We start from the raw sequence: 26684 nt of genomic DNA, 5'->3' as shown, positions 1-26684 counted from the left end.
TAGCATATTAGCCAGCAGGGCCGTCTTTAAGGCAGGGCAAAAGGGGCATCTTCCCTGGGCCCTGTCATTGTTGTGTGGCCCAAAGCAGCTGCCTCATACTTCCCAACTATCCCAGTTTAAATTCCTTTGTCTCTTGAAGTTTTAGTCCTGTGCTGTGTCCTGATATCTCAGTGTGAAGTGCTGCTACTAATGCTGCCCAGCTCTGCCCTATTGTTGTGTACAGATGACTCACCTGCAGACCCTGTGTTTACATGTAAATTACATTCATATGTAAATAATGGCAGCATTCATATGTAAATAATGGCAGCATTCATATGTAAATAGCTGAGGCTGGCAAAATTGATATGTAAATAAAGGTGACATTCATATGTATATCATGCCCCCCTGCAGTGAGGAGAAGATGTGCTGTAACCTATAGCAACCAATCAGTGAGCAGTATTACTGTACAGTAATCTCTAGCAACCAATCAACAAGCAGAAATCATATGCTGTATCCTCTAGCAACTAATCAGTGAGCCTTAATGTGTGTTGTAACCTCTAGCAACCAGTTAGAAAGCGGAAATGGTATGCTGTAACCCCTGGCAACCAATAGCAAACACTGCCTGATTTGATACAATAAACTGATTCTAGCTGCTATTTATTGTATGTCTAAGAGCAGGTGAAGAGCGAAATTGCATGGGGAGGAGGGGGGCCCAAGACATTTTTTGCCTGTGGTCCAATCAATATTAGCCAGACAGCAGGCATTTTCAGAAGGAGGTTAACAATGGCAATCTCTACGTTTTTGAAGGAAATATTTTTTTGAATTACACTGAAGTACATGGGCTGTGCAGCTTTTTATGGGTAATATGCCTTGGATGTGCACAATTCATCCTCACCAAACCTTTAGACTATAATTCATACTGACTAGAAAATTATCTAAGTGTTTTCATATTTCAGAAGAAAATATTAAAACTCATCTTTTATGTGTCTTTCAAAAGCCTCCAAGGAAAACCACATATTTCATATTTTTGTTCTGGTAATTTTTTTAACAGCTACATTCTTGCTCAAGTGTATTTGTATTTCATATAATGAAGCGGCACTGTGACAAAGAAGTAAAATGGAATGTAGTAAGCTATTAAAAGACTATTTTAGGGGATAGTAATATGAAGCTTTCACCATGGAATGAGCAGACGAAGATTGTCTGTGTTTAATCATTCTACTGCACAACTGTAAGGAGGTTTTAGGTTATTGCAGAGCTGTGAGTGTCACAAGACATCACACAGCATTGTGTCTTCTGGAGAAAGGTGTTTCCAATAGCAACCAGTCAGCTTTTTCTGATCATGCTTAGCCTATACATAAAAAATTTAAGATAGAATTAAGATTTTTTTTTTCCTAGCTGCTCAGTAATTTTTTTCTCCTTCTATGTAAACCCCTCATCCATTTTGCTGCCATTGGTTAGGAGAACCTTGTAGTAGAGAAATGAAGTGGCTAAAGTCTCATAATGCATGTGTTAGTTCCACATAGCATGCTTATACTGGCATGTGTTTTTTTTATTTGCGCTACAATGCAGTGTATTTTCAACATGCATTGTAGTGCATTTTTCATGATCCCTTGTTTTTCTCTACTGCTTTTGCTGTGCGATGCATTTTTTTGATGCATTAAAGCCCATTTTAAAAAGTCTGAGCAAAATTGTTACATGTCCAATTTTTGGTGCATTTATGTGAACTGAAGCTACATCACATAAAGCTATTTGCCTTGTCCTTGTGTTAGGACTGCATTGGCAGCCCATTGGTGATGGTGGAAATAAGCCCTTAATGAGGGAGTAAACCCGCTAAAGTTTTTTTGTTTTTTTTTGACCTGCAAAGGAAAAGGCATAATGAGCTAGTATGCACCGCATACTAGCTCATTATGGAATACTTACCTTAGAACGAGGCCCCGACATCTGGCCCAATACACGCCGAGGGAGCTGACATGTTCCCTCAGCGTGTCTTCCAGGTATCGCGGCTCCGGCTCTGTGAGTGGCTGGAGCCGCAATATCATCACCCTTTCCGGCAGGGTCCGGCGTCTGCCGGACTTTTAGCCAAGAATCCCCTGTGCGCCTCTGCAGTCAGCAGCACATTGCGACGGTAATATCTCCTAAACCATACAGGTTTAGGAGATATTTTTTTTACCTACAGGCAAGCCTTATTATAGGCTTACCTGTAGGTTAAACTTATTAAAATTACTATACAACCGATTTAATGATGAAAATAGTACCTTGAGAGGAAATGTAATCTCTGTTTTGTTAACCTTGTTATCTAGTTGGATGTCATATTATCTAATTATGTACTCTCCTAGTAAAGCCTGGTACAGACTTCAAGTTATTTCTTTTTTTTTTTGTTCACCCCGATGGGCTAAATGAAATAATAACTGAGAAGCTCAGGGGGAGCTTGCTGCACCAACTATGCACTGAGCTATTGTGTTCTGACAAGAGACTTACACACTGCACCCCACCCCACCCCACCTGAACACACCAGTCTGTGCTCACAGCCATTGGCTGCCAGCATGATTGGATGCCGATATTTTAGCATACTCATTTGACCAGCATCTGTCAGACAGGTTGATGTACACACAGGATGAAATGTCGGCTGGCTTCCATTGAACCAGCCGTACCTGCTGATATTCAGCTGGTGTGTACCAGGCTTTACTGTGAGACTCCACAATCAGATTATGGAGTCCAGAGGATAATAATATCTAATAATTTGTGAGCTGAAAAATCTACGGTTAGACTTTGACTTTTGACGCACCCCTGCAAATACAATTGCTCAAACATTGTTTTTATATAGTTTCTTCTCTCTTTAAAGTGTTACTAAACCTGCAACAGTAAAATCAGTCTGTATATGCAGTAAAGCATGCTTGTTCTACTCACTGTGGGACCTAAGGGGTTAATCCTCTGCATTGTGTAAAAAGGCTGTTTGATCCTGTCTTCTCTGATCTTCCCCTCCTTCCCCAGCTCCCAAACCATCTCCTAATAGAATGGAGGCTTGGAGGCATTCTACACATTCTCAGTTTGGTGTGTATTGCTAGAGTTTTTCTGTTTCTTTGGAGAGTGCATGTGATCAGCACAGGGCCAATCAGTACTGTCCAGACAGAGGGTCCGGGGTCATGCAGCCTCACAGGACAATCAGGGGAGAATGAAAACTCTTCCTACAAGTTTTAACCAGTGCTCAGCTGGATACTGAAGTCACAAGACAGCTATATACTGCTGATGAGAAAAGGTATTTGCCAGTTTATAAAACTATTGTGTTTCCAAGTTCTGTGTACTGTGGAGATCAGATATAGTGAATGCAGGGTCCTGGGTTTAGTAACACTTTAACATTTAGAATTGTCAAAACACAATATACAACATGAATATAAAAATGATCTTACCTGGGTATAATTGGTTCATTGGTACACTAAGCTGGGCATTTTTATGAACTTTGTATGCTGTGTCTGATCCCTTGGATGCCTTTCTGTTTGTGCAAAACCCTGCTGTTTTTGACACACCTTCTGGTGTATTGTGAAAATCTAATGCTCTGAGTACATCGACTGGTCCAGCTGTAAAAGATGAAAAACAAAGAACAAGGTTAGGATACCTTACAATAATTGATGGTGTCAAAAGTTACACCAATGTTGCAAGATTAATATTCTAGTTTCAGCAATTAAAATTCCTTCTGGAATCATTTAACAGTTTAAATTTTAAATGCATTTATTTATTGTTATTATTATTATTATACAGGATTTACATAGTGGCAACAGTTTACACAGTGCTTTACAAGATAAGGGCAGACGGGCCCTGCTCATTATAGCTTACAATATAAGAGGGAGGGTACTTTATAAATTGCTTTAAAAAGAAGATTTACTGCCAACAAGGCAACAAGTAATATTGGAAATGTGGTAACCCCTATGAAAGATGTAGTAACCCATAACATTCTTAGTAAAAGTTGACTGGATTATGTAGGTTACTACACTATACATGATGTCAATGTTCTTTTATTGTGTTTGTATGTCCAGTAGTTTACTTCCTGAACTTGATAAAGTTTCTTTTTTTTTTTTTTTTTTTTTTAACTCTGATACTAAAGGGATTTAGCAAGTCTGTATCAACGTATGCTTGCACATTAGGGTCCTTTCACACGGGGCGGATCAGTTCTGATCCGCCCCGTGGATGTCCGTTTGCTCAGCGGGGATCACTCCGCCGATCCCCGCTGAGCAGGGAGATGACAGGTCTGTCTCCGCACACTGTGCAGGGACGGACCTGTCACAGCGCCGCTCTCCCCTATGGGAGATCGGATGACGACGGACCGCAGTGCCTGTCGTCATCCGATCCGATCCGCAGACGGATGGAAAAATAGCTTTTTCCTCCGTCACACTTTTTCGGATCGGAGCGGGTCGGATGTCAGCGGACATGTCACCGCTGACATCCGACGCTCCATAGAGCTCTATGGAGCACCCGTTCAGGTCCGCCTGAAAAACTGACAGGCGGGCCTGAACGGGACGTTAGTGTGAAAGGGGCCTTACACTAACCTCTTCATGTGACTATGCCAATAAATCCAGTTTTTAATGGTGTTCTCGTATTATTTGAAAATGGCCAAAAGACAAAGGGTTGATTTAATAAAGGCAAACAGACTGTTCACTTTGCAAGTTGAAGTTGAATTTTCCCAGAGATTAGTGAATCAGGTGTAGCTCTGTTGACTTTCATCATCTAACCATGTGTAAGCAAAACCATGTTTTTTTATTTTTATTGCACATATTTTTGCAAAACTAAATTTCACCACATTCCCTAAACTCTGGGGAAAATTCTCTAAAGTGCAACTTCACTTGCAAAGTGAATGCTCTATTTGCCTATAATAAATTTACAGTTCTGATCATGCTGTGTCCAAATATTCAGCTGTATGGTAAGTTAACATTTTTTTTGGTAGAAGTTTAGACAACAGGTCATTTCACTCATCATAAGCTCTCAGCATGTAAACGCACATATTTTGTGAATTAAAAAAAAACTTGCAATAGGAAAGTTCAACAGATTCCCATATTGTCTTTGGAAGATCTTATATTTATACTTTGTTTTGATACATTTTAATCATCCACATCTGTTCTCACTCTGATGCGTACACATGACCAGACTTTTCGACAGCAAAGGTCCGACGGAATGAATCAAATCCATTTGACTTTGGTGTGATTGTGTGTGGCCAAGTCCGTTCATTTGGAAAGTCCATTGGAACTCCTCCGAAAGTCCGTCGGGAAGACCGTCGGACCTAGTCTGCCGAAAAGTCTGGTCGTGTGTACACGGCATTAGTCTTTATCACAATCTGTTGGCCCAGTTTAGGTAGAAACCAATATATCTTACATGTTTGGATTATGGGAAAGCTTCTGCATGGTATGACATGGTTTAAATAAAATAAAAATATAGAAAAGTGCCAAGTTTTGAACCCGAAAACGTAGGTACTAGAATATTTACAAAATATATATAATGTATTGAAAGATTACATTTTAAACCAACAATTAAAGCAGTACATTCTATTAACAAATATGTGCTTTAGAACTTAAAGTGTAGCCTCCTCCTCCCTCCCTCTTCTACCACTTTTAGCAGGTATGTTCCTCTAACCACTTGCAGCTCTCTCTACCTTGGTTGTCTGCATTAAGGTAAAAACATTCTATGTTCAGTATCCCCATACCTCCTAAATACTCCTAAAGCGGCGCTGCTCTCTCTCCCTCTCCTTACTATACACGGAAGCAACAGCAGAGTCACACTGTGTTTGTCAATAGAAACACTCAGTTTGGCTCGAAATCAAGCACACATGTGACACCATAGGAAGCAGCTTCTTATGGCAGCATACAGAGAAGAACATTGGCAGGGGGCCCAAGAAGAGGAGGATCAGGACTGCTCTGTGCAAAACCATTACACAGAACAGGTAAGTTTGACATGTACATTATGCATTACAGTACTGTACAATATAAAAGAGATTGGCTCATAGTGCATAATATTCAACTCTAAGGACTAGTATTGTGCCTCTGGAGAGTGATTGCCCTTCAGAGGATGTTTGACAGGCCATAAGCAGCCATTATGTTGCTTCCTCACCACTTGGTTAAATTTCTAAAAACCCACACCATCACAACTCAATTATGTGCATTGCATACAATTGGGGAACCTTTTTAGTGCAGCCCCATTCAGATGACCAGTTAGAGTCCACTGAGCATGATAGGGGGGATAATCTTTGAAGTGCTACAATGCAAAATAATATAGCCGTAGCATGCGTACACCATAGTCCGCTGCCTTTGCAGCTTAAGAAGAGCATTTTTTACCTCCAGCTGCAGGTATAAATGAGTCCAGTTTGATGTCTGGTGCACAAGGGATTATGAAAAACTAAAATATAGCTAGAATACACAGTTATATTAGCAGATTTTCAATGTATTGTGTATTTCAGGTGGTTGCAAAGGCTGAAGGTTTTTTACCTTAATGCATGATCTGCATTAAGATAAAAAATCTTCTGTTGTCAGCTCCCTCCTCCTCCCAAATACTTACCTGAGCCCAATCTCAATCCAACGTTGTGCCCAAAAGCAGTGATCTTTCTCTAACTTCCCACTGGACTCAGTAAGGGCAATGGGAGCCATTGGCTCCTGCTGCTGCCAATCAAATTCAGTGACGTAGAAGAAGGGGCGGAGCCAGGTTGCACTGTGTGTCAATGGACACACAGAATGCAGCTTGGGATTGAGCCATGCCACCATAGGGAGTGGATTTCTATGATGGCACATGTAAAAAAGGAGGAGCCCAGAGCCCCGGCAGGAGACCCCAGTAGATAAGGATCGGGGCTGCTCTGTGCAAAACCATTGCACAGCGCAGGTATGACATGTTTGTTATTTAAAAGAAATACATTTCTAAATGTTTGATAAACCTAAAGAATGTTTTGCCTTAAATTCTAGTGTAAATTATTTTCAGTCATTCTTTAACTTTTTTTCTTATTCAAAGACCGTATCAGCATGAGGGAAAATATTGAATACATATTTCTTATTGACTGACTGACAAAAGAGTATAGTATCCTTGAAGTTAAGTAAAATATTCTAGTGCTGGGACCAATGTAGTCTTAGAGTACAGGTCATTCCAAGGGTACAAATGGCAGCCATATGTGAAAATATAAACCCCTTCTAGAATTTCAATCCTTTCCTAGAAGTAATGCGATAGAAGTCAATCTGTTATATAATCTAAGTGCTGATAACATTGACAAAAAGAGTCATTATTTTCCTAGTCAGGGTAAAAGAAGGATAGGTTTGAAATAAGGCTGTCAGATGCACCACTGATGTATTATTTGCAATTGAATCTCTTTTTCTTAAGCTTACATACTTTTCCAGTGGATGCAATGTTGTTAAGTATTCAACTCTGTGCATAAATACTGTATATGAGACTGATTATCAAGAAAAAAGTTTCAGTGCATTATATCAATATTTGACACTAGCAAAATCCAAACCTAAAGAACTCTATGAATTTATTGCTCTCCGCTAGCGTCCGCTCAAGTTATTACATTTGAATTGGCTTAGGGGGATCATAGATATAATATGGGGATTGAGAGCTCCAAATGACAGATTGCTATAAAAAGAGTTGGTAGTTGATACTAGGAAATGGTAGTAATAGTAAAAGTAAGATAACGTTTGAACTTTGTTTTTGTTTATTCAAACAATAGATTTACCTACAAAGCTGTACACAAAGTATATCAATGCTAGCATTTAAATAACCTAGTCATAGTTATTCATATTATTTCTTATAATAGAACTATTATTGGTTTCATTTATAGGAACCATTTTTACCCTATAGCTGCTCTCTTTTTGATTTTTATAACTTAATGGATTGGTTGCAAAGTGATGAAAAAGAACATGTCAAATAAATTAGGTCTAATTGAAAAGGGAACACTTAAAATCAGTTGACTTAGTGTCAATATCCACAAATGTAAAGGCAAGTAAGTGAAGCACAGAAAAAGCAAATTTCATCTTTTGTGATACTATTCTAGCAAAATATTTTTAGCATTGCATCTGATGCATTCTAGTAAGAAGCATTAATTTTCAGGTATCGTGACTTCAAAAGCAGAAATGGCACCCAAACAACTGGAGCCTGTGTGGGTGGTCACCATCCCCCACAATGCGGTGTAGAATGTGAGATGGCTAACACAGGAACAATAACTTCCTTTGGTGTGTATTTAAATGTAGAATATGGTGCCCACTGCAGTTTGCAGGAATGTGTCCCTCTTCTCAGCCTTAACCCAGTAGCTTTTTTAGACAGTAACTTCAATCTACATTAAAAAAGCAACAACGACAATTGCTGCTACTACTTATTATAATATTAATTACACTTACAATGATAATAATAACTGTTACAAAAATAATAACAATATGTTGGCAACATAACCTCACCACAAACACATTTTAACGATCTGACACACAGGGGTCGATTTACTAAAACTGGAGATTGAAAAAACCTGTGCAGCTGTGTAGGGTAGCCAATCACTTCAAATGTTCAATTAAGCATTTGATGAAAAAAATCTAGAAGCTGATTGGTTTCTATTTAGAGCTGCACCAGATTTTAAACTCTCCAGTTTTAGTAATTCAACCCAATTGTCTTTTTGCAATAAGCTATGTTAATAGATTAAAGTCTAACCCCAAAAACAAACAATTAATATTCTTTTTTTTTCACAATTTGTTTCCTTCACTTTCACTTGGTGATCCAGTGTATAATACACTGTCTCTAGGTATCTATGCTCACCTTTCCATGGTATATATAGCAGGGCTTTTTTTCTCAGAGAATAGGTGCAAGAACTCAACCATGCCCGCCACACACACATACCTGCTAAATGTCATCAAATAGTAGCTCTTTCCTCTGCATACAACCTCCTCCCTCCACTGCCCTAATTTTCTCCCCCTCCTTAAAAGCTCTACCATCTGTCTTACCTTTGTTGCAATATTAAGCTGAAACACCTATCCGGCTGTAGTACCTGCCAGCATACTATACTATACTACATTCACTTGCAAGGGAGATTGTGCAGTAGGAGCATCAACAACTGGTCACCAAGGAAAAATGGAGACCACAGGGGGTGCAGCCTACCACGCACCCTCTCCTGCCCATGACTGCACTGATTCCTGGGCACCTGAGATAAGCTACCACTTGTAAACGCAGAAGCTGGACTTCTACCAAGTGATAGTGCTGAGCACGGAGCAGAAGACCTGAGCCAGAGGTGGTGGAACTGAGTTCCCCCTAGTTCCTGCTGAAAAAAAAGCCCTGATATATAGTATATATAGAAGGAGCCATGGTTGCCACTAGAGTGGTCTAAAAACATATCTTCCTTAGTTCATCTCCATTAGGCATGAGCTCTGAGTTCAGATTAAACATAAGTTTGACCTGAACCTAGAATGTTCACAAGAAAATGGAAATCCAATGTGGCTATTTACATCTATAGCAATCTATTGCTAATAAAGCACTTCATGGCCTCTGAACTGTGATCAGGTGAATTGGAATGGCAAATCACTGGGGTTTTCTTAGGTTTCAGTCACTTCCCTAAAAAAAAGCAGGGTTCCCAATAGCCCTTTGTCAATGTTTGAAAGATAGATGGTTTGCTACTGCAGAAATCTGCTATATTTATAGTCAGTCACATACAAGCATATTTCAGAGAAATCTGCAGCAAATAGCGATAGATCACAGAGTTTTTGTAGGGAGAAATATTTGCTGTATTACTACCAATATACAGTACAGTACCTCTGTTAAAAATTGCAAACATTTTAGACAGACATATACATAGTCAATGCATGTTGGTGACTTGGAGATAGAGAGAGATCACTGGAGATATAGTTGCTGCTTTAATACTTACTACAGTACTGCTGCTGAGAACTGCAATATTTATAGTCATTTGCACAGCCAGTGTATGTTGGAGACTTATTATACTGAGTTACACTTATTACACTAAAAGACACAGGCAAACTTGCCACCACATACTTTGTATCGTACTGGTTAGTGCACCAAATCATTACATTGTTCAATGCATCAAAGTGCCAAAATTATTTTTTTAAGGTGACCCAATTGGACCCTCCATTCTCCTCTATGTAGAGGCAAATGTAAACGGCCTTGTGTCCATTTACATTTGCCTAACTCCAATCTGATCTGATCCTGCAAAATACAAATGGAAGAGATCCACTCCTCTCAGGTCTGGCCAGATTGGAGGGCAGTTTGGTGTACATGGACAGCTGGTATATAGTTAAAGGTAAATCTAAAGGAAATTTAATAAGAAACTTGTGTAATGTATGGCCAGCTTTAGAAGCTGTACAAATGTCCTATAGCTTTTAGATATGTTGAGAGTTATAGTGTTCCATAACACTACATACAGGTAAAAGACATCTCATGCTTGTAAATTATGCTCGCAAATTATGCTCGTAATTCAAGGTGTTACTGTATTTGCTACAAATGTTTTTAGCCTGAATGATTTAAATTAATCCAAGCACTGGTAAAGCTGCACTATTTTATTATAAGGACCCTGCCATGACTTGGAGTGCCCCTAGTGCAAATTTAGTGTTTTCAACTAGACTGTAGCCAGCAGCCTTAGCTCTCTGTGTATACGACATCTTGGTTTGTTGGGGTTTTCCTAAGCCCATAGCATTATTTGTTCTTTCTATTTATTCTGCAAATGCAGTTGCTCCAGAGCTTAGTGAACGAGCAGAACTTCTACTGACTTCCAAAAGCTAAACATATGTAAGAAAAAATGCTTTTGTTTTAAATTTTCCTTGAACATGATTGGATATTCTTTGCAAAGTGAAGCTTTAACTAATTTACTAAGCTCTGGAGCAACTGCACTTTTCAAAGTGCACAGTCTAGTTGCCTGTGATGTGATCCAGTGATGTCCTTATGCCAGTCCTTGTCTCCCAGGCTTGTTGCCTGGAGAGGGTGTACCTGTGAAAGATTCAGTATTTGTTTCCCAGGATCTTTGCCAAGGGGAGAAGCTGAAGCTGAAGCTGAAGAAGAGTTCTGAAGATATAGCTGGCCATGTGGGCATAAAGGCACACAACTACACTTTTTTTGTATGCCTTTCATACATAAAGATGACCACAAGATCTTCTTAGGTTGAAATGCATCGATTTCTGCCACACGTTTGTCTAAAATGCCCTCACCCTCTTTGTAGGTATCTTGTTTAAATATCTTTTTATGTTAATGTATTTAAAGTATGTATTTAAATGTATTTAGACTACATATTTCTCAGACTTTTTTTTCTAAAGGCACTCAGCTTCCCCTTATGTGATATCTTCCAAAGACTAGTACATTCAATGAAAAACATAGCCTTTGCATTCAATCTGTATGTTTTTCTGAGTCTTCCTCTTGATCAAATGTGTCACAGACACAATTTTTGCGGAACAGATTTTCTTTAATTATAAAGTGTCTAAGGATGTTTAAATAAAAAGTTGATTGACTCACTCTACAAAGTAAATGCCATAAGTTAAACATAGAGTACAACAGACACCTGCCAGAGTATTGCACAGATGCAGATTGCCAATCATACCCTGTTTCCCCTAAAATAAGACCTAGCGTGATTGTCGGTGTTGGCTGCAATATAAGCCCTACCACCCAAATAAGCCCTACTCTGTTTCCTCAAAAATAAGCCCTACCCTGAAAAGAAGACCTACAAGGACTTTAACTAGGGCTTATTTGGGGGGGTAGGGCTTTTATTGCAGCTATCACCGACAATCACACTAGGTCTTATTTTAGGGGAAACAGGGTAGCAGCAATTGTGTGATCACAACAAATCATAGACATTATTAGGTCAATGGGAAGGTTATGAATGTGAATGAACTCTGAATCCTTTTGCTATGGCTTTTGGTTACTTATGTAGCTAATAGCTTACATAAGATCATCAGTGTAGTTGAGTCCTAACAAATGAATCTTAAATTTTAAGAAAAAAATATTAAATATAGGGCACATTAGTTGACTAGTAGGGATGAGCTTAGTGTTCGAGTCGAACTTACGTTCGACACGAACATTGGCTGTTCGCCTGTTCGGCGAATTCCGAACGTTATGGGCCGTTCGCGCCAAATTCGTGTGGCGCTCACGGCCCACAATGCACTGCGATGGCACAGTGCATTGCTGGCTCATGATTGGCCAAGCATGCACTGTGACCCCGCATGCTTGGCCAATCACAGCGCCGGCAGAGAGGAGAGCCATGATTGGCCACAGGCAGGATGCCTGTGGCCAATCATAGCTCAGGCTGTGTAGTACACGCCCCACACTATATAAGGCCGCCAGCGCGGCGGCCTTGTGTAGTGTGTTGGCATCTGTAGCAGTTAGTGGGTGTTCTGTGTACCTTCAACACAGTATACACCGATCGTTATTGGCCGATTTTTTGTTCTTGCTCTGTAGTGGTTGTTGTCTGCGTGCCCTGACCGCAGTATACACCGCTATATTCACCTATATAGCTAGCGATATATCTATCTTTTATAATAGAGCTTGCAGTCAGCGGTAGGAGCTTGTGCATGCTGTCTGCGTGCTCTGAACCCAGTATACACCGCTATATCCACCCATATAGCTAACTATCTTGCTCGTTTTAAATAGAGCTTTCAATCAGTGTTAGGAGATTGTGCGTGCTGTCTGCGTGCTCTGAACGCAGTATACACCACTATATCCACCTATATAGCTAACTATCTTGCTCGTTTTAAATAGAGCTTGCAGTCAGCGGTAGGAGCTTGTGCGTGCTGTCTGCGTGCTCTGAACCCAGTATACACCGCTATATCCACCTATATAGCTAACTATCTTGCTCGTTTTAAATAGAGCTTTCAGTCAGTGTTAGTAGATTGTGCATGCTGTCTGCGTGCTCTGAACGCAGTATACACCGCTATATCCACCTATATAGCTAACTATCTTGCTCGTTTTAAATAGAGCTTGCAGTCAGCGGTAGGAGATTGTGCGTGCTGTCTTCATGCTCTGAAAAAGATGGACGGCAAAGCAAATTATACAGGGGTGATAACCCTTCCCTATGTTTTCCAAAAAGCTTAAAAATAGTTTTTTTGACTGGAGCTACACTTTAAAAATGTACCAGTTGAAAATTACAACCAGATTCAACTTAACACAACAAACCTACACAGTCCCTGTCTTGTTTGCACCGCCTGTATACTGCTGTTCTGAGTATATAGGGCCTGGGGACCACCCGTATTTCCTTTTTTTAATATGGGTACAGGGTTCCCCTTAATATGCGTACAAGACCCAAAGGGGCTGGTAATGGGCAGGGAGGGCTACCCATGCCATTTTTATCAATAATTTTCAACCATATTGCAGGAACCAGATATAACATTAAAACCGCAAGCAGTTTTAAATTACCTTATTTCCGTTAAATGTCATTTTGTGCAGGGACTGTTCTAAACACGGGAAACACGTGGCACTTCACAGGCATACTACAGACACCCCCCAGGCACGATATTTAAAGGAATACTTCACTTTTTTTCACTTTAATCGTCATTAAAATCAGTGCTCCCGCCAAAACGGCCATTTTTAAAACTTTTTTTTGCATTGACCCATGTCCCCTGGGGCAGGAGCCAGGTCCCCAAACCCTTTTTAGGACAGTATCCTGCATATTAGCCGTTAAAATTAGCACTTTTTATTTCGAACGTTTGAGTCTCATAGACTTCAATGGGGTTCTAACGTTCGTACGAATTTGGGGTCCGTTCGAAAGCTCTGGTGCGAACCGAACCGGGGGGGTGTTCGGCTCATCCCTATTGACTAGCTTTATTCAAATGATCTTCCAAACCTCAGATGTATGTTTTTCCATCAATAAAAGAAAACACTTCACAGAAGTACGTGGATACTGAAAATTATATAAGATGTGCAGCTATCATTCATAAAGTACATTTCAGTAAAACCCTTCAATGGCCTTCAACAATTCACGGGAGAATTTTTCTACATCCAGAGGGTATTTCAGTGTGCTTTAAAGGGATTAGAAGTAGGTTTAAGGAAGGGAAATAGGATTAGCGTTTATGAGACAGCTTTAGGAAAAATATCAAGAAAAAACTTTAGACACATCAAAGTGACCTGTCACAGTGCAGCCATACAATAGATTCAGTGCTTTCTGTTTTCACCGAAGGAGTCTCCCCTTTTATATTCTGTTTCTCTGATAAATAGGCTGGAGTTTTATACTGTATGCACGTTTTTCCATTAAATATAAATCAAAAACATATTAAGAGGAGTAATAGAATTTTTTTTTATTTTTTATAAAGAATATACTCTTATTACTATTATTTGTGTCTCAATTAGAAAAAAATGTGAATATATAGCTAAACAAATAGAAACATAAAGAAATAATAAAACTACATAAAATATATAAACTAACAAAACATTTTGTCCAGCAAAATCTATTGTCATTGCATAATGAGGTGTTACCTAAAAAATATCTTACAACACTTGACTCCTGAAAACTGATCGATGGCTTATATCTAACACTTTGTTTGGCACATAAGGTTTAACACTTCAGATCTGGCTCTATTAGTGTTAAGCACAGAAAGGTAAAAATCAACCAACTTTGTCCGAATGTGTGTAGAGAATTCCGATCAGACAAAGTGCCACGCATGCTCAGATCAAATTCCTAGACCAAAGCTATTGGCTACTAGCCTGAACGTAGTCTCGTCGTAACGAAATAACGTCATTACGTTACGTACGATCGGATTTTCCGACAACTTTGTTCGATCGTGTGTATGCAACACAAGATTCGGACAAAATCTGTCGGACAAAATCCGACAGATTTTGTTGTCGGAATGTCCGACTGTGTGTACAAGGGCTTATAGTGCCAAACACCGCCATTTGAGTTCTTTATGTGCCATGTTACTAGCCAAACAGCAGACCTTCCGTACTCTTCCTGCTACTATAGGTAGAAGGGAGATCCATCCATGCTGGTCATGTTCAGAAAGATACCTGCCCATCTACAACCATTTTTACTTGTCCTGTTACACATATTTCCACCACAGTGGATTAAACCGCAGTGGAATACAGCAAATACAGAGCCACTGAAAGATAATAGAGACACTCGCTTGGCACACAGGAAAACTGTACAGAATGATCAACTTTCAAGTATTTGGATAATATGTGATACGGAGAGGCAGAATGGGGGGATGCCTATATAAACAAAGCATTTCCCTGTTCTGCCTAGCAACATGACAGGGATCTACTGCTCCCAGTGATCGGGAGCAATGATCTCTGTCATGTTCTAGTGAGCCCATCCCCCCTACAGTTAGAACACACTGAGGGAACACATTTAACCCATTGATTGCCCCTTCCCTGCAGGTGCATTTTTATAGCGCTGATCGCTGTATAGATGTCAATGGTCCCAAAATAGTGTCAAAAGTGACCAATCTGTCTGCCGCAATGTTTCAGTTACAATGAAAATCACAGATCACTGCCATTACTAATAAAAAAATAAAAATAAAAGAATAATAAAAACGCTATAAAACTATCCCCTATTTTGTAGACACTATAACTTTTGCGCAAACTAATCAATATACGCTTATTGTGATTTTTTTTTCCAAAAATATGTAGAAGAATACATATCGGCCTAAACTCAGGAAGAAATTTGTTTTTTTATATATATATTTCTTTGGGATATTTATTATAGCAAAAAGTAAAAAATACAGTATTGCTTTATTTTTTTCAAAATTGTCGCTTTTTTTCTTTATAGTGCAAAAAATAAAAACGAAAGGTGATCAAATGCCATCAAAAGAAAGCTCTATTTGTATGAAAAAAAGGACAACGTCGCACAACCGCACAATTGTCAGTTAAAGCAACACAGTGCCGTTTCGCAAAAAATGCTCTGGTCAGGAAGGGGGTAAATCCTTCAGGGGCTGAAATGATTATTATTTAAATCACAAAAGGGCTGCATTATGAAAATGAAGTGCTAAAACCCAGGACTCCCAAGCAAAGCAATTAACCAGCTGCACAATGCTTGTTACCAAAGTTGACCCTTTAAGGCACTGGTCTAATGTAAGTGATGACAAGGGCATAGCATGATGATATCATCAAAAGTCATCCTTCCTGATATGAATCGAAAGCCTCCACACACATACTTGTCTGTCATCTGTGCCTTTATAAGCAGCAGCCTAGGACATGCCTAAAAGTAACTTTATTAGTTCCATCATTGCTTGGTGCCCTTTGCATAGAAAATTACAAAACTTGAAAAAACAGGCCCTGAAAATATCTAAATATTTTAAAAACTGCCTATAAAGCACAGAGATAAAGCCCTGTTTAGACTGTAAACTTCTATGACTTGATTTAAAAGCCTTTGCTGAAACGTTCTTATTGAACTTCGACTTCTTCTATATGCCATGATAACAAATGTCTTGCTTTACAACCTCTCTCTCTTTTTGCATAGCTGTACTCATTGCTGTGTCAGGAAGGACAACGTAGGTTCCTGCTGGGAAGTGTTTGATATGCTGGACTAACCACAGGAGTTTCAGAGAAGCAGAATGTATTTCTTTATCTCCTGCCAAAGCTTTTGTACAGTAAACTCAGGACAGTATCAAGTGAGAGGCACAAAGAAGAAGATATTGCTTCAGGCTAAGGGGAATATTATTTGTTTTATGCCAGTAGCTTTGCGAACTATTCCTAAACAGTCAACAAAAGTTTTTTTTCAAGTTCTGATCTTATCTATCCTCTGGCTGTTGGCTATAAAACAAACAAAATCAGGTAGAATGTCCTACTTTCTCTTACATGCCTATTGGGATATTTAATATACAAATATCAAAAGAAATGTGAAAAATACAACTCATGCCTCATGGAAAACTGCATATTGTAGATAGAAGAACAATAGTAGTCACAGTGGATGCATCCCTACCAAGCGTCTAGTGATCCTCGCCATGAACAAGTGTGGGTGTAAATCTAAATGCACACAGATGTCAGAAGAAAGAAACATTTTCTTCAGCAAGATATGCATAAACATGCATGCCTGTACTGGCCAACAGTGTATAGAGCAGGTACCACTAGCATCAGCCTGTTCAGAAAAAGTAACTAGGAAAAAGCCAGGTGTTTGGCTTTTGCTCTGGGCTTCATACTTCATATGGCTTTTTTACTCAGTCCAGAAAAATCAACTAGATAAGGTAACCATCAACTAATATGTGTAAGCAGCCTAAATGATAACTGAATCCAAAAATCAAAGTGTAATACATTACAGCTAACCCATCCTTAGATGTAGTGGCTGTGATTGTTTTCATTTTTCAAAATAAAAAACAAATTTGGCAAGTACAGGAAATACCTGATGATGCCAGAAATACAATGTCCTTGACACTTCCTGTGAGCAAAGCATACAAAAAGAACAATGTTATCTTTCTCTTGTGAACTACTATCATAGTAGTCATCAGCATCACCATCATCATTCCCTATATAATGGAGATGAACAAAGGTAGACATGTTTGAGGTGAAGCCTGGGTGGCAACCATGGCTCCCTCCATAGTTACAGTGAAGATAGCCTTCCAAGGACAAGAGGTGTGATTTTTGCAGGATTACCAGGTGAAAATAAAGGCTAAAAAACCTAGAAAAAAAATGAAAACAAAAGCAGTTTCGAAATCTAAGGGCCAGTAAGCTGCAATATATTATATTTTTGCTTTTGGAATTAGATATGCTTTCAACCTTTACATGCAGAGAAACAAGAAAGGTCTAAAGCAGAGCTATACTCACCTTAAATCTAGGGATGAACCTGGAACTCCCCACTGGCTGCTAACACTTTGGGCGACTGGTTTACAAGTCTTGATCATAGGTCACTGTCATTGGCAAGTATTAAAGTACATCTGTAATGTCATTACCAATGGTGTGTTACTTTCACCAATTGGGCAGCACAGTGGTGTAGTTGATTGCAGTTTTGCCTAGCAGTAAAAGGGTCTCTAGTTGGAATCCCAAGCATGTTTCCACCTGCCTGGAGTTTGCATGTTCTCCCTGTGCCTGCATGGGTTTCTTCGGGGTACCCCAGTTTCCTCCCACACTCCAAAGGCATGTAGGTTAACTGAACCCTGTCTAAATTGGATGTGGATGTGGATGTATGAATGTGAAGTAGGAACCTATAATGTGTATGATTGTGAGTTAGGAACTTTAGATTGTAAGCTCCTTGAGGGCAAGGACTGATGTGAATGTATATTTAAATTGATGGTGTTTTATAAGTATCCGAAAAAAATAATAATACTTAGTGAATTCTATGGTGTATTACAAGAATGGGGCCTGTAGAAGAAATCTACATAAGTGATGCCAAAAGTCCAAGTTTCCTGCCATGTTTTGACCTACACTATATACTTTATATGATGTAACCAATCAATTCTTTCTTTTCCAATAGATTTTATTGAATAAAAGGATAATACAGCAAGTAGAAACATATGATTAACATCTGTTGCAAATGGTAGGTCACATAGAACCTGTTACACGTGTGGTAATTCGTATGACAGCAAATATCAAACATCAACTTTAAAGATCTAAACACTATTATTGGTCCAACTAGACAGTATAGGTTGCCTAGACAGTCATCCGTATGGAAGTCCGTTGGATGCATTTCTTTTTGCATCAGTAAATATCTAATGATAATTTTCTCTCAAAAAAAAAGAGGGGGGGTAAGAGGGGGGGAGGAAAAGGTGGGGGAAGGGGGGCAGGGGATAAGAGGGGAGGGGTGATGGGTTAGCCTCCGCTGCCTTCAATCATGAGCGTGTGGCAATCAATTCTATTTACTAGACCATTTTCAGAAAGTCACCCATTTCATGAAATTGACACGTAGCAAAATAAGTAGAAGTCAACTTTTAATTTTTAAGCTGAGAACCTGATGACATATAATTCTGTTTTCTGAAAACTGCACATTATAAAATGCATAAAACGATTGCGTTTCAATATGTTGAGAACCTACCAATAGGTGTAGGAACTGATGACTAGGAACTGATGTGAATGTACAATATACTATATATGTAAAATGTTGTGTAAATTGATAGCTCTATGTAAATAATGAATTTCTATAATGTTTAAAGCTGAACTCCAGCTTTACCTTCAAGTTTGCATGGGTGTATAGGCTCATTGTTTGTACTGACATTGCTTACTTTGCTTTTAGTGCACACTGTGAGTTTACAGTGTGCATTAGAAGCTGCAACAACACATTTCCGGGCTGGACGACTTCCAGCATCATCTAGCTTTTTCCTCCCCACCCTACTGTCTTTTGCCTGCCCTTTCCTTCATTAAATGTCAATGCCTTTATTCATGGAGGCTCTGAATCACATGCACACATTACCTAGGGGACTCTGCATGCAAATACAGCTTGTCTAGAATGCCCACTGCTCTGGACCAACCATTACCCAGCAGTTTGAAATTTGCATAACCCCTCCCAGGAGTCAGCCCACTGATTGCATCAGGACCGAAGAGTTTGCTGTGCTGTAAAGCATTCTGCTAGTCCCTCCCACCATAAAGAAGCACAGTGACCTAGTGATGAAATCACTGGCTCTAAAATAAGGTATGTAATGAAGGTTTGTATTAAAGTAGTTTCATTAACATGTTGATGAGAGAAAAAAGGAGGAACTAAGGAAGGCAAAATATAAGCAGAATAAACTTCAGCTTTAAATTGCAGATAGTTCTCTGTATTAATCTATGCACATTGAATATGTTTATTGCTCATTTACATTGAAAAACATTTATCACAATGTTGCTATTGGCATTAAAAAAGATTTAGGAACATAAGCTCTACAGGACAAATACAATGTAGAAACATAAGTTTAACTAACTTTAAATAATTACTCTAATTGAAGTAGACAGCCTTTGTACGGCATAGCTAGACCTACGCTCCTGTTTTCATTAGGGAATGTTATGCCTGGGAGGGAAATAAGATGGATACTTTCAAGCCAAGAAAAGTTGTTCCAACATGTCATACTATCCCAATAAATTTTACCTGACAGTAAAGAAATGCACTCATTCATAAAGCTGCTTCCATATGTATCTTATTGTCGGGTCTTTACTGGTGATTTATAAGCATGCCGCTCAAGCCATTCTTTCCTTAACCATATCCAGAAAACATCTTTGATTACTGAATTCTACAGAAAGTATCATAATGGACAAAGGGTCTATTGTTGGTGTCTGTCAAAGCTGAAAACACTGCTAGCCAATATTTCACATGGCCACATTACCCAGATGATTTTTCGGTATTGTGAGCTTCAACTATTAACGCTTCCAGGAAAAATCCTAATATATTTGGCATAATTCTACATAATGAGGTTGATTTACTATAACAGTGTAGCATTCTCACTATTAAAGTGAAATTTTAGAAAGTAGGATTTTGGCTCACATGTGATCTGATGATTGAAGTTAGCAGAACTTTACCTCAATTATTAACATAAGTAAATTTTCTGTTTGAAAAGGGAATTTTGATTTAATATAGTGAATTGAAGGTGAAGCAGTGCAGACTTCAATTATCCGATCAAATACAAGCAAAAATCATGTTTTTTACATTTTGCTTGCACATGATTGGATATTTCTTGTGAAATAAATTTTTCACATTATTATTCACTAAGATAGGTGAAAATTCACTGGAAAATGACAATGCTGTAAGTCGGGGTCAATGAGCTTATTTATAAATAGGTGAATTAATTTTGTTTTAAAATTTCCTTGTAAGCCACATTTATAAAAGGTTGAACAGCACCTGGGATTCTGGATAAACGGACAGGCCTTTGAAGTATTAGGACAAATAAGGAGAGGCTATATTCATTTCAAAAGTAGCTAGTAGTAGTTGGTCACATTTAATTGGAACTACTGACCATACCATGACCTGGACAAATGAGGCACTTTACAGACAATTACTTCTACTACTCTAAAGCCCTGTACACCCTTATGCCGCGTACACACGACCGAACTTTTCGAAGGACTAGGTCCGACCATCTTTCCGACTGACTTTCGGCAGAGTTGCAACGAACTTTCCGAATGAACGCACACAATCACACCACACACAATCACACCAAAGTCCGACGGATTCGAACGTGATGACGTACAACCAGACTAGAATAAGGAAGTTCATAGCCAGTAGCCAATAGCTGCCCTAGCGTCGGTTTTTGCCTGTCAGACTAGCATACACACAAACTGATTTCTCAGTCAGGCGGAGTCCGGTGGAAAAATGTAAAACATTTTCTATTTCTAAAGTCTGACAGATTTTTGGCAAGCAAAGGTCCTATGGAGCCCACACACGATCGAATTGTCCAATGGACTCGTCCATCGGACCTTTGCTGTCAAAAAGTCTGGTCGTGTGTACGCGGCATGAGAGTTTTTTTCCTTGCACCCAGCGGGCTGAACGGAAAAAAACTGAAGAGCTCTGGAGGAAATCCTGTACTAACAATCTGATGTTATGGATGCCCCCTCCCATACCTGCCAGAACACAATAATCATCACTCTTAGCCATTGGCTCAGAGCACTTATCTAATGCCGATCATCAGACCTTTTTCAGTCACATCCCTAAGGCAGAAGCCGGACGTTTGGGCACACGGCCGAATGTTGGCTGGCTTCTACTGAACCATCTGATAATGACCGATATTCAGCCCATACTAAAATATAGCGCCATGCTAAAATTTTGACTTTATGCTGCACAAACTAACAAAACCATCAAAGTTTTATAAATAGGGCAAAAATATAAGCTAAGAAAGCATGACCCTCCACCAAATGTTGAATATCCAGCTATTTATAAATAACTTCCATATCAGTCTGTATAGCTAATAATGACCATGAGGGTACTATAGCTTTAAATAGTGAGTACTCTGCCAAATTATGTGAGAGGGGATATGTTGGGGAGGCATGATTAATTTGGGGAAGGATTGTGCTCTAATATGGCCCATGACACTAAAAGAATTACATTTAATTTATGACCTTAGTGATTGTCTTGGTGTATCTGTGTATTCAGCCTTGCACTTAGATTTTTAAGTACCTGTAATAAATACATAAATAATAAAAAAAAAATTAGAGCTGATTTGTTGCAGTACTGGAGTTCTGGCTTCATCTACCAACTAGGATCCTGGATTCAGTTGCCACTGGTGCTATCTGTAAAGGATTTGTATGTTCTCCCCATGTTTGGATGGGATTTCTCCCATGCGAAAACTAGTTACCTGACTTTAATAGAGTGCACATCCATTAGATTTATTGGAATGCCTCCTTTGTACTTAGACTAAAATAAATTGTCTGTTGTGCCAAAATTCTGCAGTATTCTCCAAGGTAATCATAAAGAAAATAATTAGAATATTTTGCAATACTACGGTTTTAATTTAACAACATGCTGCCAACAATGCTGTCTGTGGTTTTACCACCATCAAAGTGGATCCAGTCTTTACCTCCTGCTGTTAGTCAATTATTACGAAGACACAGCCACAGGGTAGCAATACACATGTCTGAGTATTTAAAGTGAACACAGCTTTTTTTTTGGTAAATAGTCTTCACTCCTTTAGTAAATAAACTCCATAAAGTACAGAATGCCATGGGGTAGTAAACGGGAATCCCTTGAGTTTAGTGGCAGAACAGTCTGACTGTAAATTCTACATTTCAAAAATTTGAGAAGTAAAAATGCCTAATCATTCATAAAATTCTGTGAACTGGAAATTTCCAACCACTGCCACCCTGTTGAATAGTTTTCAAAAGCTACTAGGCAAAAAATAAATAAAAATGTGTGTGCACAGTAGACGTATGAATTGGCCTCCGCATAGGGTGGCATTTACAGACTAGTCTTTTAACCACTTGGGATCCGCGCTATTGCAAAATGACGGCAATAGCGCGGACCCACATTTTCGGGACTACGTCTATTGACGTAGTCCCGGTTACGAGCGGCCTGCGCGCCCCCTGAGGGGCGCGCGCGGCGCGCTCTGTGATCGGCGAGTCCGTGAGACTCGCCTGATCACCGATCCGTGTAAGGGGTCGATCCCGACCCCTTATCACGTGATCAGCTGTCAGCCAATGACAGCTGATCATGTGATAAAACGGAGCCGGTAATCGGCTAGTATTCCTCCTCGCGCTGACAGCGCGAGGAGAAAAAAAAAAAGCCGATCGCCGGCGGCCGTGTTCGGGACATCAGTCCCGATCACGGCCAGCAATTTAAAAGGACACCTGCCCCCTGCCAGTGCCCACCTGCCACCCGCAGTGCCATCCTGAAATAAAGTAAGTGCCCCCCTGTCAGTGCCACCCAGCAGTGCCCATAGTGCCCACAGTGCCACCCAGCAGTGCCCACAGTGCCACCCAGCAGTGCCCACAGTGCCACCCACAGTGCCACCCAGCAGTGCCACCCACAGTGCCACCCAAAATCTGCCTCAGGTGCTGCACCCCAGTGCCGCCCATCAGTGCCCAGCAGTGCCGCCCATCAGTGCCCAGCAGTGCCGCCCATCAGTGCCCAGCAGTGCCACCTATCAGAGCCACCTATCAGTGCCACCTATCAGTGCCCATCAGTCCCATCTATCTGTGGTACCTATCAGTGCCCATCCGTGCCACCCATCCGTGCCACTTATCCGTGCCACCCATCCGTGCCATCTTATCTGTGCCCATCTTTGCCCATCAGTGCCGCCTTATCTGTGCCCATCGGTGCCGCCTTATCTGTGCCTATTAGTGCCGCCTTAACTATGCCTATCAGTGCCCACCAGTGCAGCCTATCAGTGCCCACCAATGCAGCCCATCAGTGCCCACCAATGCAGCCCATCAGTGCCCACCAATGCAGCCTATCAGTGCCGCCTAATCAGCGCACTTCAATGAAGGAGAAAAATGACCCGTTTGCAAAATTTTATAACAAACTATTAAAACATGATTTTTTTTTTTTTTTTTTTTGCATCTTTTTTTGTTTGTTTAGCAAAAAATAAAACTCCGAGCTGTAACTAAATACCACCAAAAGAAAGCTCTATTTGTGGGAAAAAAATGATAAAAAATTCATTTGGGTACAGTGTTGTATGACCGCGTAATTGTCACTCAAAGTGCATCAGCGCTGAAAGCTGAAAATTGGTCTGGGACTGAGGGGGGTTTAAGTGCCCAGTAAGCAAGTGGTTAAAGTAAAGTCTGTCTATTCACAGCCTTCAGTCTGCTTTTCTGACTCAACCTGGAATGAGTTTTTTTTTTATAAAAGACATATTATCTGCTATTTTTTTTTTAAAGAAAGCACATTTTAGTTCAGTTGAAAAATCATATAAATGAAAGAAGCAATCTAAATTTGACCAAATAAACTTTTTTATTACCAATTTTTGATCTGGTTACACATGGGCCTTTTTCACATAGGCTTCAACTTACGTAACAGTAGAGTGTAGGAAACATTGAGGAAAGCTGAACTCCAGCCTTACCTTTAGACCTCATGCTCACTGGACATTAAAAAAGCCGGTAACGTTAGCTGTAGAAAGCTGTAGAGTGAGTTTTTCAGCATTTTTATGGTAGCGTTTTCAATGTTTTTTCGGTGTTTTTTTAGCTGTAGTGTTTTCTAGCTTTTTTTTAGCAAAACATCACTTTTTTTTTGTGTTTTTTGCTGTTTTAAAGCTGTTTTCAGCTTTTTTCAGAGGTAGAGCATTTTTACAGCTGAACAACTCCTCTCAAAACCCACTAGTTCTGGGGTTTTTTCCAGCCAGAAAATGCCCCTGCCAAAACTGCTGATCACAGCCTGTGTGTGCATGGGCACTTAGGCTTCATGTACACGGGACGTCGTTTAACCTTCCTGAATGATTTAACTTGACAGCTAGAAACCGGCATCTAAAAATGTCTTTTTAGCCATGTTTACATGCTGCATTTAAATGCTGAATTTGCATCTAGAAGCATTTGTTTAAAAAATTGTCTATAAACGAAATGGTGCTAAATGCGAGTTACCGCGATTAGCAGCATTTACAAGCTGTTACAGCCATTTGGCGCAAATGCCTCTGAACATCCGTGTACCCATTTTTTTGTGTTCTAAAAAAATGCTTCTAAACTCAACTGCCTAGAAACTACTATAAACGACCCTGTGTACATGTACTGATAAGATAACATAGAGGCAGCTGAAAAAATGCCCAACTGCTCCTAAATGTCCGTTTACCAGCAGCAGTGTACATGAGGCCTTAGGACAGGGATATGCAATTAGTGGACCTCCAGCTGTTGCAGAACTACAAGTCCCATGAGGCATAGCAAGACTCTGACAGCCAAAAGTATGACACCCAGAGGCAGAGGCATGATGGGACTTGTAGTTTTGCAACAGCTGGAAGTCCGCTAATTGCATATCCCTGCCTTAGAATAACATGCTGTGGAGTTTATTGACTGCAGAAAAAAAACATCTAATGCCTAAAACAGCAGCTGTAAAGACTTACAGTGTGCATGAGGCCTTAGTCTTGCACAGTTGTACAGGCTCATCTCCTGTATTTATATTTCTTACCCTGTACACTATGAGCTTCTGACAGTGTGCATTATAAGCTGCAACAAGTCAGATAGGGGTTGATTTACTAAAAAAAATTAAGTACAAAAGCTGGTGCAGCTGTGCATGGTAGCCAATCAGCATCTAACTTCAGCTAGTTCAGTTTTTGGGTTTTGACAAAAAGTCGAAATCTGGAAGTGATTTGAAACTGATTGATTTCTATGCAGAACTGTGCCAGATTTTGCACTCTCCAGTTTTAGTAAATCAACCCCATAGAGTTGACTTTATTCCTGGCTGAAGGACATCCAGCCTTATCTAGCTATTTCCTCCCCAATTTTACTATCCTTGCCCACCTTTTTCATTCATTGGATTTTATTTCTTTCAAACATGTGGGCATTACCTAGGGTGGTCTACAGCTTGTCTAGGAATGCCCACTCCTTCAGACTTACATCCAGTCATAAAGACATTTTGAGAATTGCATGACTGAGGGCCCTTGAGAGAAGTGCTGAGGCAGGGTGTGGTGATGTTAAAAAAAAAAAACTGCACTATTTGCTAAAAACCAAGCTGCACCTCAAGATGTTATACGACGCCAAACGTTATTTGTATGTTTTGATTCACATGTCAATAATATTGGGGTATTTATGCCTTCTTAATTTAGAGTGGCCTTCACTGTTTAATATTGGTAAATGACTGTTTCATTGGTTTGGGGGTCTATTGTGTTTCTTTAGGGTGTGGTGATGTTTTTCAGGAAGCTATATACTACACCCTATTGGCCCCACTCACCAGTCATGATCTGCCTGCATCGCATAGAGAAGCACAGAGACCCAGTGATAGCCTCACTTAGCGCAAAATATAATATGTAACAAGAGCGGAAATGTTTCATTTATAAATTTCAATAGTGGGTTTATGAGAGGGGAGAGGAGAAACCAGCAGATGCAAAATACAAGCAGATCAAACCTCAGCTTGATGCTTATATAATTCAACTCCAGTTGGGATTGTTAAACCCAGATCTAGTGGGAGCACCAATTGTCACTTCAAAAATAAAACTGTTAGAATGCTTCATTAAGCTTCAGCACTACTTGAATCTTGCTGAAAGCCTACTAAAGTCTGCTATTAATTTGTTTAAAGTGACAAAAAAACATTACAAACCACAAAATGCATTGTGATCTACCACAAATTGGTGCACAACACATAGAAGAGGTATATTGCTGTGCATTGTGGTAACACAAAAGTGTGAATAGACCCTCAAGACTTTAACACATTTGCTCAAAACTTGGCAAATGCTTTGCAAAAACATATTGTTTGCAAAAGCTTACTGTACACACTGCTTTTTTACAAATTGAAGCCCGAGTGAATAAAACCTTGGAAT

The 26684-nt window shown here is 39.7% G+C and overlaps 1 protein-coding gene across 7 annotated transcripts in view; it reads right to left on the bottom strand.

Moving 5' to 3' along the window:
• Positions 1-26684, bottom strand: part of COL11A1 (collagen type XI alpha 1 chain) — a 260086-nt gene that overhangs the window by 214647 nt on the left and 18755 nt on the right. For all 7 annotated transcript variants that reach the window (XM_077452794.1, XM_077452798.1, XM_077452796.1 and 4 more), the window contains exon 2: positions 3387-3554. In XM_077452794.1, coding sequence (XP_077308920.1) covers positions 3387-3554 — 168 coding nt within the window. The remainder of the gene's footprint in view (positions 1-3386; positions 3555-26684) is intronic.

Source organism: Lithobates pipiens, unplaced genomic scaffold (genome assembly GCF_037356315.1).
Source record: "Lithobates pipiens isolate NorthernLeopardFrog02 unplaced genomic scaffold, aLitPip1_a1.2 Scaffold_23, whole genome shotgun sequence".
Taxonomy (NCBI): domain Eukaryota; kingdom Metazoa; phylum Chordata; class Amphibia; order Anura; family Ranidae; genus Lithobates; species Lithobates pipiens.
Note: the sequence above shows the minus strand (reverse complement) of the source record. Positions and strands in the feature narration are given on the sequence as shown.